This window comes from Tasmannia lanceolata, unplaced genomic scaffold, assembly GCF_043159265.1.
Source record: "Tasmannia lanceolata isolate RefF3 unplaced genomic scaffold, GAP_Taslan_0.1 ptg000012l, whole genome shotgun sequence".
NCBI classification, from domain to species: domain Eukaryota; kingdom Viridiplantae; phylum Streptophyta; class Magnoliopsida; order Canellales; family Winteraceae; genus Tasmannia; species Tasmannia lanceolata.
In genome coordinates, this window is record NW_027518689.1 from 32668148 (window position 1) to 32687502 (window position 19355).

At 37.6% G+C, this 19355-nt stretch overlaps 2 protein-coding genes across 5 annotated transcripts in view; both read right to left on the reverse strand.

Moving 5' to 3' along the window:
* Nucleotides 1-5117: 5117 nt before the first annotated feature.
* On the reverse strand, nt 5118-6230 carry LOC143887890 (uncharacterized). Its single transcript, XM_077392131.1, has 2 exons — nt 6087-6230; nt 5118-5993 (listed from the first exon to the last, which is right to left on the reverse strand). Exons 1-2 carry the CDS (start codon nt 6213-6215, stop codon nt 5313-5315), a joined length of 810 nt encoding a protein of 269 aa, XP_077248246.1. The 5' UTR covers nt 6216-6230; the 3' UTR covers nt 5118-5312.
* Nucleotides 6231-7673: 1443 nt separating this feature from the next.
* The window catches only part of LOC143887203 (DNA primase), a 49467-nt gene continuing 37785 nt past the window's right edge, over nt 7674-19355 (reverse strand). The window contains exons 11-14 of one of the 4 annotated variants that reach the window (XM_077391304.1): nt 17567-17674; nt 8457-8522; nt 8078-8343; nt 7674-7953 (exon numbers count right to left, since the gene is read on the reverse strand). In XM_077391304.1, the coding sequence (XP_077247419.1) occupies nt 7852-7953; nt 8078-8343; nt 8457-8522; nt 17567-17674 (542 nt within the window). In that variant the 3' untranslated portion in view covers nt 7674-7851. Of the gene's footprint in view, nt 7954-8077; nt 8344-8456; nt 8523-17566; nt 17675-19355 lie in introns of those variants that run through there. The other 3 variants (XM_077391305.1, XM_077391307.1, XM_077391308.1) reach the window with 3 other exon arrangements.

The following is a 19355-nucleotide window of genomic DNA, read 5'->3' on the forward strand; positions in this document are numbered from 1 at the left end:
TTAAGTACTAAATGGAAGCGAATCTTTTCAAAGGAGTTATGTTTGGACCCCGTTGTTTTACGCAGGGCACCCCCTCTTTCCTGTATTTGACTACTTTGTAAGGTAAATAAATGAGAAAATCATACATGTGCATAAGTTAGTACTTGGTGGTTGTCATATATCCCTGCTCACTGTGACATTCCGTTTTTGGAATCTATAAGCGCTAATGAAGAGTCAACAACTCACTGGCCGAGTCATCGAGTCAATCAGCATTTGTACCTTTTAATTACTACTAGCGTGTTTCATTGGATTTAGTATTGCCCAAAAAAGCCTATCATTTCTTATATTTAGCTGTTTATGAATGCTAACCCAGTCATGATGTGATTTTGGACCGTTTGGTAATTGGTTGAATAGTGCCCCAAGTTAATCGTTAACTTGAACGAGTCGACTAGGTTTTACTTTGGCTATGTTTTTTCACTACAAAATCAATCAATTTTTTTTTCCTTTTGGGCCGCCTAAATTAGTAAAAGGTTGGCAATGTCAGTTCATAAACTCCTACAGTTAGACTCTTTTCACCTATACCGAGTTCTCATTAGAAGGAATGATAGATACAAGGGAGCCCTTGCATAAAGAGCTACAAAAGGGCATAACTGATTTTACTTTTTCAACCGATTTTAAAATATAACTGAAAATGACGTGGATCCAATGAAGAGCCCTTTTGCAGCTCTCTATGCAAGGGCTCCCTTGTATCTATTATTAGTCTTTTTAAACACTTATTAGAATTGTTGATCTTATGGGTCGTTGTGATGGAGAGCTCATCTTCTCAATCAAAGCTTGCTAATGTTAATAGATATTAGGGTTTGAAGGTTTTCAATATTGCCCATATGTCATCAGAAGGATCAAAACCTTCTGCGCCCCAAGCTGAATTTACAGATTTAGGGGCCCCTAAACGCCTGTATATCACGATATTTAAAAATCTGATAATTGTAATTCATAGAAAAGGTTCCAATTTCTATTGGGAAAAATTAGGTCTACAAGGATAGCTTATTAACCACTTGGATCAATTGTTAATATTACCAAATCTGCTTCCAGCAACTTGCTCATTTTTTTTCTCAATAAGGACGTATTTGAAAGACCTTTTAAATTAGGCCAGAGTTGGAAAGTACACGTCCTGTGTTGCACATGGATCAAGTCCACAAGCATTGGCAGTCATGTGAATCATGGGAATTACAGGAAATTTTGATATGTGATTTTAATACCGACACCCATAAATTTTGGCATTTTCACCATTTTCACCATTTTGGTTTGTCTTATTTATTTTGCTTTTACCCATTTTACATCTAGGAGGGGTGTCAATAGCCAATGGGTCCACTTCGGATCAGATCCACCTGTGTCTTGGTCACGATCCGTTTGAATTCTTTTTGGAGTGCTTTGTGGATTCACTGGACACAATCCGGATCAACCTGTGGGATCCTTTAGGACAAACTAAGTCGGTGGTCATAAATTTTAAGAGTGTCTATATCAACCCTATTTTGTTTCTACCTTGTGCGACGCGTGCCAATATAAAAATTATGACATTATCACCAGCCATACCTAACCCAAAAACAAAACAAAAGAATGATGTGCATGGTGTGAGTTATATAAGTAATATTCATTTACACGTGCCACACATGCTAATGATGGGCCATGACATGATGGCCCACATATGATCCTAACCGTTGATGGATGTTATTGTGCGAAATGTATCTATTGAATAGGGAGCATTGCTTACCTGAGGTGACTCTAAATCAACAGTCTCAATCACCACACGTGTATCATCGCATGTGTATATGGTGAGGAATGAACTGGGTTAAACTCATCATGATATGGACGGGGGTGGTGGCTCTCAAAATGATATCCACACACCCATTTTAGATAATAACAATCTTCTCTTTATTAGACAATTTCTGATTTGGCTGCTGTCATAGCTTAATGACTTGCCTCCAGTAAGAATCCCTCGCCCCTCTTACTAGTTGTGCTTAGAACTTGCAAACTAAAGTAACTCTTGCATCTATGAAACTATCTCTATTCTCATCAACCCTCCTCTACTTCCTCCAAGCTTGGTTCCTTATCCTCAAACGGGATAGAAAACTCATCCCATCCCAACCCAAGTCACAAAAGTTCCCCAGCTTTCAAATCACCATCTCTAAATCTTTTTTGCTTAGATCTAGACCTCCCTCACTATTGAATCAAACCTGCTGGCTTGACATGTTCTCTATCCTCATCCATTTCCAAGATTTTGCTCTTTCTCTCATCTTCAATTTTGCAATGAAGAATTCGACTTTAGAATGGCCAAAAGAGAGGAATATGAAATAGAAGTTCTGCATCCGATAGCCCAATTGAGAATTATTTGCAATAAGTGAACCCCATCGAAATGAGATACTGAGAAAGAAGATGACATGTGTTTTCTACATTATATTGTAGTCTCTAAAGAGAAAAAGAAGTGGGTTATTGGGTTTTTGGTGAGATGCATAAAATGGTAGGTTTTTATGGGAATGTGAGGGACATCCAATTAAGGCCCTGTTTGTTTAAGATTATGACAACCGATTGTGAGTTTCAAGGTCCAATAATCAGTTTCGCACTCACAATCGATTGCCATAATCTTAATTCTTAAACAAACAGGGCCTAAGTTTCAAGTTGGTACTATTTCTAAATGTCAGTCATACTACAATGCTAGCCCTACTGCTGTGTCTTGTGATTTATTTCACTGTTTCTATCAGTACTGCTATTGTAAGTAAAAAATTTCTTACACTCACTACTAATATCCTTCTACCATGTGTAATTGAATGCCATTACTTGTTGCAACCAGTGCTCCAGATAACAAAACTTTTTTTTTTTTTATGAATGGCAAAGAAGATATCAAAACCTATTAAAAAACAATTACAACAAGACATCATCGGGCACCGATTGCCTGCAATACATAACATCTCTGGAAAACCCCGATTTAGCCGATAGTTTTTATGAATGGCAAAGAAGATATCAAAACCTATTAAAGAATGCAACTGATACTTCAATCATAGTGAAATTTTTTGTTGCAAGGGTTTTGATTGTTATTGAACATAGATCGAATTATTATTGAACATTTGCACAGGATTCAGTTTGTTTGTGATTTCAACCTAACCCCAAAATTAGAGTATAAAAGAACCAAAAATTTCACAAACAATTTACATTTACTAATGTAAGGTTTTTTATGCAGGCTATGCATCATGGGGTCAATTTTCATGATTGGAGAAACGGGGAAGATGATAGGAATGATCAGAACTTCCATTCATTAAGACTTCCACACTTCATCATCTTGGAAGTATACTATGTCTTGGACCGGAGCACGAAAACTATCCCTGCACACAAGTCTCTATCTTGAGCCATTTTTAGAGATTTGTTTGCGACTTTATTGCTTTGAAACTCTTTCACTAATATAAGTATTGCTTAAGGGAGATTGGATTGGGTAATAGGTGAGTTGAAAACACAGTCTAAGTAAAACTTCAATTATAAAAGGTGGAAGAGGCAAAATCATATTTGAATTTACAATACATGCCTGCTTGTTAAAAATAAGGACAATTAGTAAAATCTGCAAGACAATGTTTAATCCTTGTGAGGCTAAAAATGAGAAATTAAGGCAAATCTGTGTCCCACCGAGTAGTTAGAGCATCCAGTGATCCTGTAAGATGGTGTGTTAGCCAAGAACTTTCTGTCTATTGCATGGATTCTACAACTGGAAACCAATAATTTACTTGATCCAGTATGTGTGAAGTATATACCATTCCAAAGTTACCTATTAATCTATTCAAAGACCTTATCACTTAGTTTTCGACTTTTCAAGAATATATTGGCTGAAGAATTAGTAGTTGTTGTTCTTGTTTCTTTAGTACCTTCAGCAGTCCCGATATCTGTCATGTTATTTGGAATTTGAGTCCATCAACAGCACATGAATTCTTATATTTGCACTTTGGGTGTTGACTTCTAGGATTTACCCTAGAAAATATTTCCTACTTCCATTACATCCACTCGTGGGGCTAGATCAAAACGCATTTAGCTAAAGCTAAAATGGGTTTAACAAGAGAAGCTTGCATTAAATAAACAAATCATACCTGCACAAGTTTCGTACAACAGATATGTCTTTTGAATATATCCTTTTTTGTTTGAAAAAGTTACTATTAATTAAATAAGAGAAGATTACAACTTTTTAATTCGTCCTGAAAACACATGTTTGGCACTGGGTTCTAGAATCGAAGAACATTCAAATAAATAAACAATGTATAAATTTGGATCATAAATCGAATGACCATGGTGCTTGCAAGGAAAGAAATGCAAGGATCCCAAGGTTTATAGTTTCCTCATCGAACTTGGTTTGGCTAGAAATTAGGCTTACAGTTGGATTAGAGGGCTTTGACTCAAGTTTCCAAAGCTGGCTAAGATTCATCAATGATTGACTCTGCATCACAGACTAGGATTTAAGTATCCTCTGGCTCTAAGTTATGCTTTAGACTATCACAAGTATCATTTGCAAACTCTGTGAGGAACAGATACAAAGACTCATTTAGAAGAAAGTGTTTGAAAGATGGGTTGTATACACTAGTACTCAAATTATTCTCTAGTGTTCTTGCTTAAGCTCTTAGAATTTGTAGGGGATTTAACCGGGTAGAATTCACACCTAAAAGCTAGCCGTTAGAGAGAGGGTGCCCATTCCCTTATAACCCATCCACATCCTCATCATTTTTCCGATGTGGGATTAGTTGCTTTTGCGTGGAACCCCAACAATCTCCCCCTCCACGCGGAAGCAACGTGGTGGCGGCAACGTGGGAACCACGAGATACTACACCGGGGCTTCCAAGATCTTTTCTCGAAGAACATTCACGCCCTCAGAGGCAAACTGGGGTTACCACGCCCTAAGCTCTAATACCATTTGTTAGGGAATTTTAACAGGGTAGAACTCACGCCTAAAAGCTAGCCATTAGAAGGAGGGTGTACATTCCCTCATAACCCATCCCCATCCATTTCACTTTACCGATGTGGGACTATTTTGCTTTTGCGTGGAACCCCAACAGAATTTAATTGGGGTAAGACTCTATATCATGCTTCCCTCATCTCCTTCAATTGAATTGAATGGAAAGGAAATTCCATTAACCTATAGTTGTTACAAGTGCTCCATTTGATTAGAGACTATATTCGTTACAGTACTCATACGGAGACAACAATACATTATGAAGATCACTCCTTTGTTTATTTCTTATATTGGGCACATAAAAACAAACATAAAACCAGCAATACTAAGAAGAAGAATATAGAAAAAAAACTTACTTCTTGTCCTTCTCTTTCTTGCTACCCTCTTTCTTTTGGTTACCAATGTCAAGGTAATCATCATCATCACCACCATCACCATCATCAATAGCATCATCATCATCATCTTCATCGGTTGGAGAAGGATCAAGACGAGCTGCATCCATAGCCCATTGCATTAGCCTCTCCACCTCCCTCTTCGAGACCCCATCTTCATCAACAACATCATCCTCATCTTCTTTATCAACTTTAAATTTAATGGAGGGATCCTCTTGGAATTCTCTAGAAGTAGAAGAAGAGGATGAAAAGGAAGAACCCTTGAGAGCATAGAATCTAGCAGAGAGATCAGCCCCAAGAATCCTCCCCAATTCCTCATCCCCTTTTTCTTCTTCTTTTTCATGACTGGGAGCAATACTAGTAGTAATCTCCTGTTTACCCAGTAGAAGTGGGGCCTTGGGAGGAGGAGGAGGAGGGGAGGGGGTTTTGAGGGCTTTGAAACGGTGGAGGAGATGTTGATCGAGAGCTTGGCTGCGAGTGGTGTGAGCGTCGATGTTTATTTTGAGGAGGGCTGCGTCCTCCGCCGCCCTCAGCAATTCCTCCACCTCATCCTCCGACTCCCTTCTTCCCTTATTTCTTCTCCCACTCATCATCATCCACCGCTGCTTTACTTTAGTTTTACCAAGATTGAACCAAATAACCTAAAAAACAAAAACAAAAAAAAAAAAAAAAAGATTCAACCAAATAGAGGAAATGCTGCATTTACACTCGGTGGTAGTTTCAACTCTATTTACCGTGGAAGGGCACCATACAGTCCAAAAGACTATTTTGCCGTCCCAAGGTCTACAAACTTCGTATTTGTTCTTGTTCATCTCCACTTTCATTGTACTGCCAGCAGAAAGAGGAGAAAGAAGAATCGGCATTGAAAAATGGAAAAGAAAAAGGAGAAAGAAGAATCGGCACCCAAAAAAATAATGAGATGAAAAAACAGAGAAAAAATAAGGATATGAAGTGGCCTAAATCAGGGTGGAGCCAGGAATTAAGAGTTGGGGGAGGGGCGGCATGGCCACTAAACTAGTTAGGCATGCATGTATAGTCCATGCACCCATAAAAGGAATTTTGCAAGTCATGGGGGGTATATATATGTGCCTCCGCCCCTGGCCTAAATGGTCTTTCGAACCGTAAGCACCATTCTTGGGTGAAAAGAGTTGAAACTAAATATATATTGTAGCATCTGAATGTGATTATTTTGTCTTTTCAGACTTTTAGTACTATTTTTCACTTATCGTCACCTTTTCAATGATATTATTATCGTTCTGCGACTAACTTAAAAACACAAACAACAACAACAAAAAAGATATAAGAATCTCTCTCTCTCTCTCTCTCTCTCTCTCCTCTTTAAGTAGTTTCACAAGTGATTTGGTAATTGGTTTTCACCAAGAAATCTTCAGATTAACTACATCTTCCACACAAAAATAGGATAACAAAATTGATAGCAAAATTTTGGGGGAATTCTTACTGAAAAGTTTCTATCTACGGGATTTTTGGAAATTTTCTAAAAAAATGTAAAGAAACATCCCTGGTAATTTCCCTTCATATATTTAAGAGCACACCACCAAAATAGGCAATGTGCTTCAGAAGGCATGCAGGTAGATGGTTTTGATCATTGATCACATGTTCCGATATGAAGACACCAGGGCCTGGATGCCCACTTCCTTCGCACCTTGCATGTGGGAGTCTCCAGATAACAAAACTTCAAGATTATAACATAAATAAAATTGGGAAAATCTCTCTACATCCTTCAATCTAACACCATAAAGATGGCAAGCACGGCCAAGATCTGGATCACTTATAATGTATACCCAACAGTGGATGGACCATCCAAAAAAATCACCTCTTTATAGTGTCACAAAACAGTTCGCATTAAATGGAAAAATCCTTCAATGAGGCAGTCAAGTTGTTTCTAGGTCAAAGTGGTTTATTGGGTTAGTTGGTGTGGACAGTGGAGGTGAAACTCAAGAATGTTCATGGTCCAGAATTCAATGACTTAGTTTACGATGTCCACGGTTAGAGTTTTGATGGGATTTTTCAATATCAAACTAACTTTGAGATACAGGACGTGGGAGATTTTGCATGGATCTACAATGGTTCAACAGTTAAACATGATATGGAAGTTTAACCCAATAATTCAGCAGCCGTTGTGAAGGAACCACATCTTATCATTATAGTTTCAGATTTCGATTTTTTTGTTTACTCTGGATCTGTTTTATAGTCTAGAGTCCCGTCATGATGGATTTCTAAAGACTAGTGTATTGCTCTTTTAGGTATTAATAAAATTTTCGGATCCGTCCGGGGCCTGGATACACAGTTGCGAGTTTAAAAATAACGTGTAGATATCATTTCCATATATATCTATTGATGAATCGGAACTTGGAGAATAATGAAGGTTGACATACTTTAACATTTTTTTATAACTTCACTTACATTCTAATAAGGCAGCAGCATCCTTAATGAAATGATGCTTATGACATGAACACCACTGTGAATACCTAACTGCTTCTATTGATTAACTATTTGTTTACCACTTTGTTCTTCAACCAAGGAGGCAGTCTTTTCGACATCCACCCACCATTCATAATCTTCGTCGAAACTCTCATCATCCTGCTTGGTATAAAACATAGAAAGCGAAAAGAAAAAAAAAAAGCCCATAAGAAGGTGAAACTGTTAAAAATTTTGGCGCTGAAGGCCAATAAATCATACACGTGGTCATGTAGAATGGACTAACCAGTTTGTAAGGCTCAGGGACTTTTCTCATATTTTCAATCCCATCAGCAATTTCTATGGCTTCAAGCCACCAACCCCTATCCTTCTTGCAGCTATCAGTAATCAGTTCATCCTTATCAAAAGATATACGCCCCACATTTTCATCAAGTTGAAGATTAAAGTTAATATTCAACGCTTCACTGTAATTTCCTGTCCTTGTCCAATTAAAGGCAGACATATAATCAGGGATGGCATCCCTGGGAATTGGACGCAAAGGGGACCTGTAACCTGGAGCATTATTAAACCCAGAAAATTCAAGTAACAAGAGAAAAGTGAATGTGTTTGCAATTAATAGGATTTTTATATCAAGACATTAAGTAAAAATAAGACGGCTTCAATACCTTTGCAATCTGGATCATAACATTTCTGATAATAGCCAGCCCTTCTGAAGTCGACAATGTACATTACTGCACCAAAAATACGTTTGAACAGTTAGTGAAAATAAGACCACAGAAAAGCAGCACAATTTTTTTATTTTTTCCATTCTATATATGGGACAAAAAATAACTTAAGATTTGGATGAGTTTGGATTTGGCAAATCCTAAAAAAGAATCCGTGGATTTGCTAATATATCCTAATCAATTTTAAAATTTTAATTCTTAATCAATTTTGGATGCTCCGGTGAGAAGAGCGACTCATGCCAAATTGATCGAGTAAAAAAAGGTAGGGGCAGACCGAAAACAACTTGGGTAGAAACAGTGAGGAAAGACTTGATAGCTAGGAACATAACAGAGAACATGACCCTGGATAGGATAGAATGGAAGAAAATGATCCACGTAGAAGAACCTAACTAGAACCAGGATTAGAGCCGGGTAGATTCCTTTTACCTTCTTCATGAATTTTTTCTAAAGGATTTGTTGAGTTGAGTTGAGTTGAGAATTCTTTTACATAATAATATGATTATAACAGATAATATATTGGGAAAATATCTGTTAAAGTAAATATAATATTTTATTTCCATATAAAAAAACTTATATTAGGATGGGTAGAATTCAAAACATGGTCCTTGTAATTTTATGATATTATTATTCAAATGAAACCGTGTCAGGTTCTGACATTCACGCCCGTACTCATGCAAAATGGCTTAAAAGCCTAGAATAGAAAAATAAGGACCGGTTCATGAGTGTTAATGCCGAGTTTCCTCATGCAACCGTTAAAATCATGTGACACTTCACCAGAAAAAATTACTAATAACTTGGAAAATGAAATAAACCAAAAACCAGAAATTATGTATGCTTGGGAAACTATAGATTAAATAAAGACAAACAACTCTCATGACCTTGGAGAGAAAAGTATTTCATAACTTATCTATTGTAGCATTTACTTATTGTTATGCAAATTAGAAACAACTGGTCAAACCCGATGTCCTATTAAATTTATATAAATTAATAATATATATATATATGCCACATCAGATCTAGAATGAGAAAACCATGAAAGATGAAGAAGATGAATGGAGAGAGACACATTGAGTTAAAGAGGAGAAAAACACACATTGTTGACCCAATAAGGGCGACTAATGTATATTTATTAGTAAGCTCTGTAAAAAAGATTGGTAAAGTATAAAAGATTAAATAACGTCTTCTCCAACGGCTTAAGCTTTTGGAGTAATTGGTTGTTTGCACAAAAATGAAACAATCCCTGAAATAAATACACACATTACATCACGCTTTGATTGTTAAAGTATTAGTAAGCTCTGTAAAAAAGATTGTTAAAGTATAAAAGATTAAATAACGTCTTCTCCAACGGCTTAAGCTTTTGGAGTAATTGGTTGTTTGCACAAAAATGAAACAATCCCTGAAATAAATACACACATTACATCACGCTTTGACACACCCCCTCAAGCAGGAGCATACATATCACTCATGCCTAGCTTGGAACACATAAGAAGAAATGCCGAAATGGATTCTTAGCAAGAGCCTCTTAAAGATATCATTTGATTGAACTTTAGACTTAAAAATGGGGCATATATCTTCTTACTCATGAGTCATGATTGCATCGCAAACAAAGTGGCAGTCAACTCAATATGCTATGTTCTCTCATGGAAGATTGAATTGCTAGCAATATAGATCACGGCTCGGTTATCACATAACATCACCATAGGCTTATCATCAACAACTTCTCACTCGTAAGACCTTTTACCTACATGCGATATGTGCCATTGCCCTATAGTCGACTTTTGCACTTGAAAGGTCCACAACATTCTGTTTCTTGCTTCTCCAAGATACAAGATTCCCACCAACAAATGTGTAGTAGCATGTAGTAGAATGTAGATCATCTATCAATCAATGATCCATCCCAATCTGCATAAGAATAATAGGTAACATCGAGGTCATATTCTTACGAAGATTGGTGGTAAAAGAGGGGTTCAGAGGATAAGTGTAGAGGAGATGCAGTTGGGTAGGAGAGTGCAAAAACCGGCTTACCACTCCAACAACAAAGGTAATATTAAGGTGAGTGACGGTGAGGTATATTAGCTTCCCAACAAGGCGTTGGTGCCTCTTTGGATCTGCAAATCACATAATACTTTCACACTCGGATCCATAGATGTCTCTGTGGGTTTAGATCCTAAAGATCCTTGTTCAGTGAGGACTGTCACATACTTCCTTCGGGAAAAAACCTATCCCATCCTTTTTCCTAGCAATTTCTATGCTTAAAAATAACTTAGTTGTTCAAGATCTTTTGTCTGAAAAAGTTGTTTAAGCCTCCTTTTCACTTCATCTATCCCAACTGTCATTGCTAGAGAGGACAATATCATCAACACAAACAATTAGTACAGTCATACCTGACATTCTGTGCCGAACAAAGACAAAGTGATCGGCATGGCATCGACGAAACCCAAGGGATTCAACCACGACATTGGAGATTGTTTAAGTCCATAAATGGATTCTGCAATTTACATACCATGAGCAGCAAAGCACAAGGGTTGCTCTATGGATACTTCCTCATTAAGGTCCCCACACCAAAAATATATATATTTGACAACAAGTTGAAACAATGGCCAGCCATAGTAGAAAACAGATATGAGAACACGGACAGAATTAATTTTTGCCACTAGAGAGAGAGTCTCAAAATAATTTATGTCGTATGCTGTATGACACACCCCCTAGGTTGCACAATTTTGAATTCATCTTTCATCTTTTTATCACCCCAACAACATTTATTACGGCACCGAAAAATGCAAAATTAAAAAGATATAAATCCAATTGGGTGACGTGGATCCAATGGGCCGCTGTTGCATCTGGGTTTTTGCAAGTGTGCCTTCAATCTTTGGTCATAAAATACACATGTTATGCATGTTTCACATTCCCGGATGCATGTGCTTGTAGACACCCCATTTTGACCGGACCCAAGTTCGTGCCGATTGTGCAAAACCTCGTCAAACCAGTGAGCTGGGGTCCCAAATTGAACCCTGGAGTAGCTTAGGGTCCCACCAGGTTCCCCTTCAAATTTCGTCAAAATTTGAGCTAGTTTGGGTAGTGAACAATGCCGTGATAGAAGTGCAGTTCAAATCTAAAAAGGGGAGTGAATCATCTTAAAGGTGGCTGTCCATGGGAAAAAAGGAGGCAAATACATCAATTTTTGTAGGAAAATGCGATTCATTTTCGTAGAGGATTTTCGAGAGAGAGAGGGAGAAGAAGAAGGAGAAATCTCAGATTTGGATCTGAGATTTCGAGAAAAATCTCAGATCTGGATCTGAGATTTTCATAAGTTAAGGGGGTTTTTCCATCTGATTTTGGAGAGGCACAAGCAGAGAGGAGGATCTGAGATTTCTCGCTGAAACGAGAGGGGTTTTCGGATTTTTTCATTGAAAAATTTGCAGAGAGAGATTGCAGAGGGAGGAAGAGTACTCCTCCGGCAACGGTGCCGGAGCTCCGATCATTGCATCATCATCCCCATTTTCCATTCCCCTCATCTTCTTCATTGTTTCTTCCTTGAACCCATTCCAAGAGAGAGATTGCAGAGAGAGAGTGAAAAACCAATTTTCTTTTCCGATCGGTCATCCTAGCTCCGGTCGTATCTCCGATAACCCTCGACCTTTTCTCCGTTAAAGCCACCGCCATCTCTCCTACCTCCAAGCTCCAGCCGTATCTTTGCTGGATTCCAGATCTGAGATTTGAAATTCCAGATCTGAGATCTGAGAAAGAGAGAGTAGATTAAGGAAGGAAAGAGAGATCTGAGAGAAGAAAAAACCGATTTCCTCCCTCCGATCATCTTCTCTGATCGTCCATCTTATCCAGCAGATCCCATTCCCTTCATTTCTCATACCCGAAAACCCAAAACCCACTTCAACCCTCCCCATTCCGGCCATTTTCGATCCATAGCCACCCACCGACCAGCCAGCACCTTTACCCAGCTCCAAAACCCTCCATTTTTCTTCCACCGTAACCACCTCTACGCCTCTACCACCACCAAACCCTTCTTCTCCGGTGGTCCCACCGAAAATTCCGAGCAACTCTTGCCAGCCGCCACCTTAAGGCCTCGCTGATCTTCTCTATCTTCATAGATTTGAGAGAGGGAGCGACGGCATCGAGAAATGGAAACGAAATCAAGGATTCAAAACAGATCTGAGAGGGTTTAAGAGTAGAGAAGAGAAAGAGTAGCAAGAGAGGGAGAGAGAAAGGGAAAAATCTCGCTCAAGCCCTATTCCAATCATCTTTCTCAGCTAGGATTCCGGCAATCTTCTCCGGTCGGAAGTCATCTCCGCCATTTCTGTCATTTCACCGGAGCTCCGGCCAATTTTTCTGATCTGAGATCTGTTGAAGGAAGAGGTAAGGGATAATCAAAAGCATTTTATTACTTTCAAAGAAAGAAGCAGCAGTTCTTTTGATACCTTGATAATCCAAAGCTTCTTGCTCATTTTCTCTGTGAGTATTTCTTTCTTCTACTCTATGTGGGGTCGTTATTTGAGATATTTCATTGTTAGTGATATTATCAAATGATAGAATGAAGATGATTAGAGCCCGGTTTTATTGTGCTGAAATAAAAAACTGTTGTGGTTCAGTTTCATTGTGCCTTCTATATCTAAATCTAGTGGTAGAATTTCCAAGATGTTTAGATCACTTTTGTAGTTAAAGAGCTTAAATGTTATATTGCTCATTCCTTTTATTATTGTTCCCTTGGTCTTAATTGCTCGTTAATCGATTATTGAGATGCTATTCATAATCCCCATGTGAGTTGTGATCATATGCATCTGTACTTAATCTCAAATGTTATGATAATAAGATGTGATTTCTTGTTTGATCTTGGATTTTGGTGCTGTGATGTTTTCAAAGTAAAAATAAATAAATAGAGCAAGTCAAGGCGAATTTGCTATGTAAGGATATGGTTTCTTTATTATCCGAATAGGTCATCATCATAGTTCAAGAATTTTTATGAATGAGTATGATAGCATTAGTTTTCTGCATCAGTTCAATTTGTAATTTCTATTTTATGGGCAGCTACAAAAATTTCTTGTGTTAATTTTGCAAAGGTTTTGGAGCTGAGTTCATGACATGCTGTTTACTTTCATGGTTGTTTTATTATTATAAAAAAATATATATATATGATAAGACATTATGGTGTCCGTCGCAGCCCAACCTCAGGGGACTTGCTTAGTCCAAGTAGGTTTCCCCTCTTAGTTTAGTAGACTTACGTAGTCTTTTAGACACCATTATATGGTAGTTCATCTCTTCCTCATTGCAAGGACAATGATAAGGTTACTTGGAGCCCGTCTTTGTGTTTTGTGGCTCACCGTTTTTTTTTGCACTTGAATCTGCACAAGTTGATGTCCCCCTGTATGCACTGAAATTTTTACTAATTGGAATTATCATAATCTTTTGATATTTCTAATACTCTTCTTATCTTAAGCATTGAGTTAGGTTCTGAAGACAATAATGAATGGACTGTTCAGGTGAGATTATCTCGAAGCTTATCATATTTGTTTAATTTTATTTAAATAAATTGTTTTAGGAAAGAAGGAGATCAGATGACTACTCTATTCGATATTATCGACATGAGTACTGTCTGATTTCAAGGCGGGATTAGAAATATTATCATGTGTATTATGATATCAGATGATTACTTTAGCATCATCTGATTTCATCCTCATATTGGGGTGGTGTTTGTGGTTGGCTTTGAAGTGTTTGAATATTGTGTTTACTTTATTAGGCTATCCAGCTGCTGGTCTGGACTAATTAATGTTGTTTATCATTTTATGATTGCTATTCTTGCAGATTGTGCACTCTTTAGTTGTAAATTCTTCTTTGCTTAGTACTTGATTTGTTTATATAAGATTTGAATGGTAATTTGAGATTGCCTAGTAGCTCTTTTCTGCTCTCTTAATGGGCTAGTGCAGTCTTCTAGACTTCTTTAGATACTAGAACCTGTTTTAGGAGACATACTTTGTCTCGTTAGGCAATCCTCCTTTGGAGGCAAGCTTTTTTCCTTTTAGCTTAACCTCAGGGAGGTTGCTTTGATTTTGATAAAGGATGTACCCATAGGAGGCATGCCTTGCCTCATTTAGAGAGCCTTTGAATTCATTCGTTTGTGTGGTGATGTTATCGGGGGAGTCTTTGACTCATTTGATCTTTATTGATGTTATTAGGGAGTCATCTGTCTTTAGTTGTTATCAGTGGAGTCTTTGACTCGTGTTTCCATCTCTTTTAGAGAGTCTTTGACTCATCTGTCTTTAGTTGTTGTCAGTGGAGTCTTTGACTCGTATTTCCATCTCTTTTAGAGAGTCTTTGACTCATCTGTCTTTAGTTGTTATCAGTGGAGTCTTTGACTCGTGTTTCCATCTCTTTTAGAGAGTCTTTGACTCATCTGTCTTTAGTTGTTGTCAGTGGAGTCTTTGACTCGTATTTCCATCTCTTTTAGAGAGTCTTTGACTCATCTGTCTTTAGTTGTTATCAGTGGAGTCTTTGACTCGTGTTTCCATCTCTTTTAGAGAGTCTTTGACTCATCTGTCTTTAGTTGTTGTCAGTGGAGTCTTTGACTCGTATTTCCATCTCTTTTAGAGAGTCTTTGACTCATCTGTCTTTAGTTGTTATCAGTGGAGTCTTTGACTCGTGTTTCCATCTCTTTTAGAGTCTTTGACTCATATATCCTTTAATTGGTGTTAGTGGAGTCTTTGACTCGTGTTTTCATCTCTTTTAGAGAGTCTTTGACTCATTTATCCTTTAGTTGGTGTTATTGGAGTCTTTGACTCGTGTTTCTTTTCCTTTAGAGAGTCTTTGACTCATTTATCTTTTAGTTGGTGTCATTGGAGTCTTTGACTCGTGTTTCTTTTTTTTTAGAAAGTCTTTGACTCAATAGTTTCATTTGCAGTATTATTAGACAGTCTTTGACTTCGTTATCTCATTTCAGTGTTATCAGTTGCTCCTATTAGAGAGTCTTTGACTCGTTTATCCTTTAGTCGCTTTTATTAGAGAGTCTTTGACTCATTTATTCTTCAGTTACTGTCATTAGAGAGTCTTTGACTCATTTGCTCTTATAATAGTATTATTAGAGCCTAGTTTCTCCTTTTAACTCTATGGTTCGTCCCTAGGTTGTTGTTTTGTTTTTTCCCTCCGGTCTTTGACCAAAAGGGTGAAAACATCAAAAACCTTTAAAAAATCTAAAGTGTTGAGTTTATAGCGTAGTTTGAGAGTTCGTTTCGAACTACGTTGGCTTGATCCTCTTCCGAGGTACGTAGTGCAGCTTGGGATTTACATCCCAAGTCCAGTCAAACTTTTTTGTAAATAAATGTTTTAAACCTTCTTCAAAAACCTTTAAAATCTTGTTTTCAAAAGATCTTCCTCTAGAGTTAGGAGTTTCTCCTAGATAGAGAGTTTTAGAGTTAGGTTGTGTCTTTTGATAGGTTGTTTGTTTGTTTGTTTGTTGTGTGCTTGTTTTAGAGTTAGGAGTTTGTCTTGGATTTGTTGTGTGCTTGTTTGTGTTTGTTTTAGAGTTAGGGGTTTGTCCTAGAGTTATAGGAGCACCTCCGTCCGGTCAGTTGGCGATTCACATTGCCGACTGATGACTAGAGTAGGATACGCTAGTCCACCCTTGGTTTTCCTTAGGAAATATAGCCTAGTTACACATAGGTTGTAGGAACCACCTGCATTAGCCTAGGGCTAATCTGCATTTAGTTAGGGCATATAGGGTGTCTTAAAATCCGCAATTCACTGGAATTTAAATAATCGTACAATAAACTTTAATAATTGGTCCGGTCTTTTAGATCGAGTCTAGGATAGAGGTCTAGGTGTCTTAGGCATCCTAGCTTAGAATAGGCGCGAAGAACTACGTTGCCTTGATTCTCGTGGAGGCGGGGATACGTAGGCTTCTTTGGATGAATACCAGACCATCCGAGGACTCGGGCTAATAATTTAGAGTCTTAGGATTTGTTGTGTAGTCATTGTATGTTTTGATGTGTTTTCTTACTTTCTTGTACTGATCATGTACCTTTAGCTATAGCTTGCATGTGTTTGTACATCAGAATTTAGACACTCATTAGGCATGTCACTCATAACCTAGCTATGCTTAGGTGACACATCTTTCATCTCATTTTATGTGTGCTTATTATTTTATCCTCAGGAAATGCATGCTTAGGTAGACGATTCCTGAAGATTGTTCTCATTTCATATGATTTTTACCCAAACTTCTTTAGAGTTAATAATAAATGGCATAAGAGACCAAGTGCTTGCACTCGGACGAATCGGGGGTGCTCTCAGACCTTCCCCATTCGTAACCAGGCACGAACCCATATATATTTCTGGTTATCCATTGCACAGAGGATTTGATTTTAGGGTTCCATGGCATATCCATAGATGGCGACTCTGAGTTTATTTCAGGTATGTCTTGGTTTCGAGTCTTGGCTCCGGATCGAGACATATCTCTTTCTTTTTATATCGCCACTCGTGCTATGCTATGAGGGTGGCATCCGTTTCGAGAGTTCTTTGGCAGAGCTCTCCATTCACGTGGATGATCTAGAGGATGGTGTAGAGACTAGTTTCCCTCACCTCACTACCTCTTCGGATCGGGGTCCACAGTGTTGTTTTCTTGTTGCATACACTAGCGGTTCATTATCTGTCTTTTCAAATTCCAAAATTTTCTTTTATCTGTATTCTGTCACTAAAACTACAGTTAAACAAATTTTAGGTATAGGAGTTGGTGATGGAACTGGTTCACACAAAAAAGATAAACCAACCAAAATTCTTTTCAAGATAACAAATAATACTTGTTGGAATGGGCATTCCTTACCATATACATAACAAAGTAAAAGAAGTTCAACCACCTCGCATGCATCTAACTAGAATCTTTCTTTTACTAAAACTACAGTTCAAAAAATATTAGGTATAGGAGTTGGTGATGGAACTGATTCACAAAAAAAAAAAAAAAAATCTTTTCAAGATAATAAAGTCCACACCAATATGAAAACATTATGCGTAAATTATAGAGGAGATAAGGTTAAAGTAAGAACAAATGCTACCATGATTGCTCTTATGCTCTCTACCAATCCGCTCACAATATCTATTCCTTGACATGCTGTAAACCATGAAGCCATAATCTGAGAACCAATACCAGCTACGAATTCTTCCTAGAAGAGGAACAAATGAAATGAGGAGATAAGCACCCGGAGTACAAACAAAGAATAATAAGATTTACGAATAATATAGAAGCTCCGGAAAGAAAATGCTAGCTAGCTAAATGTTTCACTCATTAAGATCCTCCAAACATTGTCTAGAGAATATTATATCACGCGGCACCGAAAGTGTAGCATTTACTTAAAATAATTAAACGGATATGAGATCCACACTCCTTTTTACAAACAGAAAAGTGCAAAATAAAGAGATGAGTGCCATTATTAAAACTAGAGTGTGGATATCACCTCCCTAGATAAATTATAAAATGGATAGTATAACATATACTAAAATTTCTATCCATATAAAAATATAGAAAATTACTGTCAATAATACAGTCCCAAAATCTAGTCTACTCTCCATTTCAAAAAAAAAAAAAAAAAACTAGTCTACTGTGGGTTAAGGTTTTATCCAAGATAATCATAATCTTTTGCAACACCCAGCTTCTCAACTAAATAGAACTAGGTGTTTTTATTACTAATGAGTTATAATGAATTAACAGACTCCTTTGCTTAAGCTTCTCATATTTCTCATGATCTCTTATACATGATGTTATTTCTTATAAGTATTTTAATGATCGCACTCCTCACTGTATTAAAAGTACGGTACGGCCCGCACCATAGGATGATCCAAATCGTCCATTAGATGGGCCACAGCCTAAATAGGTTGTGCCCCAAAAATTATTTCCATAGGTTGATCCTAACCCTCCGATCTATAGAGGATTAGGATCAACCTCTAACAATCAGATCCAAGGGTTAGGATCAACCTATGGAAATGATTTTTGGGGCACAGTCTATTTAGGTTGTGACCCATCTAATGGACGATTTGGATCATCCTATGGTGCAGGCCATACCGTACTTTTAATAAAGTGAGGAGTGCGATCATCAAAATACAGTAGTGCTGATAACATTTCCCTTCTTATATTCTTATCTATTTGTTGTTGTAAGAAATTTGTGCAGTCTGCCATTTTTCACATGTTCTGTATGGCACGTAACAGTCCACAACCCACTCACACAATCATGCCCACTACCTCCTTGAGCTCTAGGATTCAAGTCCAACAAGTAGCCATTGCATGCTGGTACACGAACTTGGAAAACTTGGAATGTAAAGCATGGGAAGAAGGTCAAGCGCCTGATGATGTATATGACCTACATACATTGGCATTAGGGGTGAATGTTAGAACCATTCCCATATCATCATCTTTTTCACTCCCTAGAATTTTGCATGTTCCTCATCACTACTCTAACCTTTCTTTCTATTAGTATCTGTTAACTTACCTACTTCTCCAAAAGCTTAAGCTGTTGGAGAAAGGCAGTATTTATCTTTTACCCGCACGTGTGGCCCACTTGGCAAACACGTGTACCACTTTGTTGGAATAAAACCAACGAGGTTGGAGGGAGAAGATGAGTTTCAAGAGAAGAAGATTGTTCTCTTGATATCAAACACACAAAGAAAGTAACCCAAGTTGTTGTACTACTCAAAACCCTTCAAATTTCACTTAAAGAACTTACAAATGAAGATGATACATAGTCTAAAACATAACCTACATTCCAAATCCGAATTTAATAAGACTTAACTAATCTTAGCTTCCCTAAGTACCACTAACACACTATCACATGAAAAGTAAATGACTAGCAC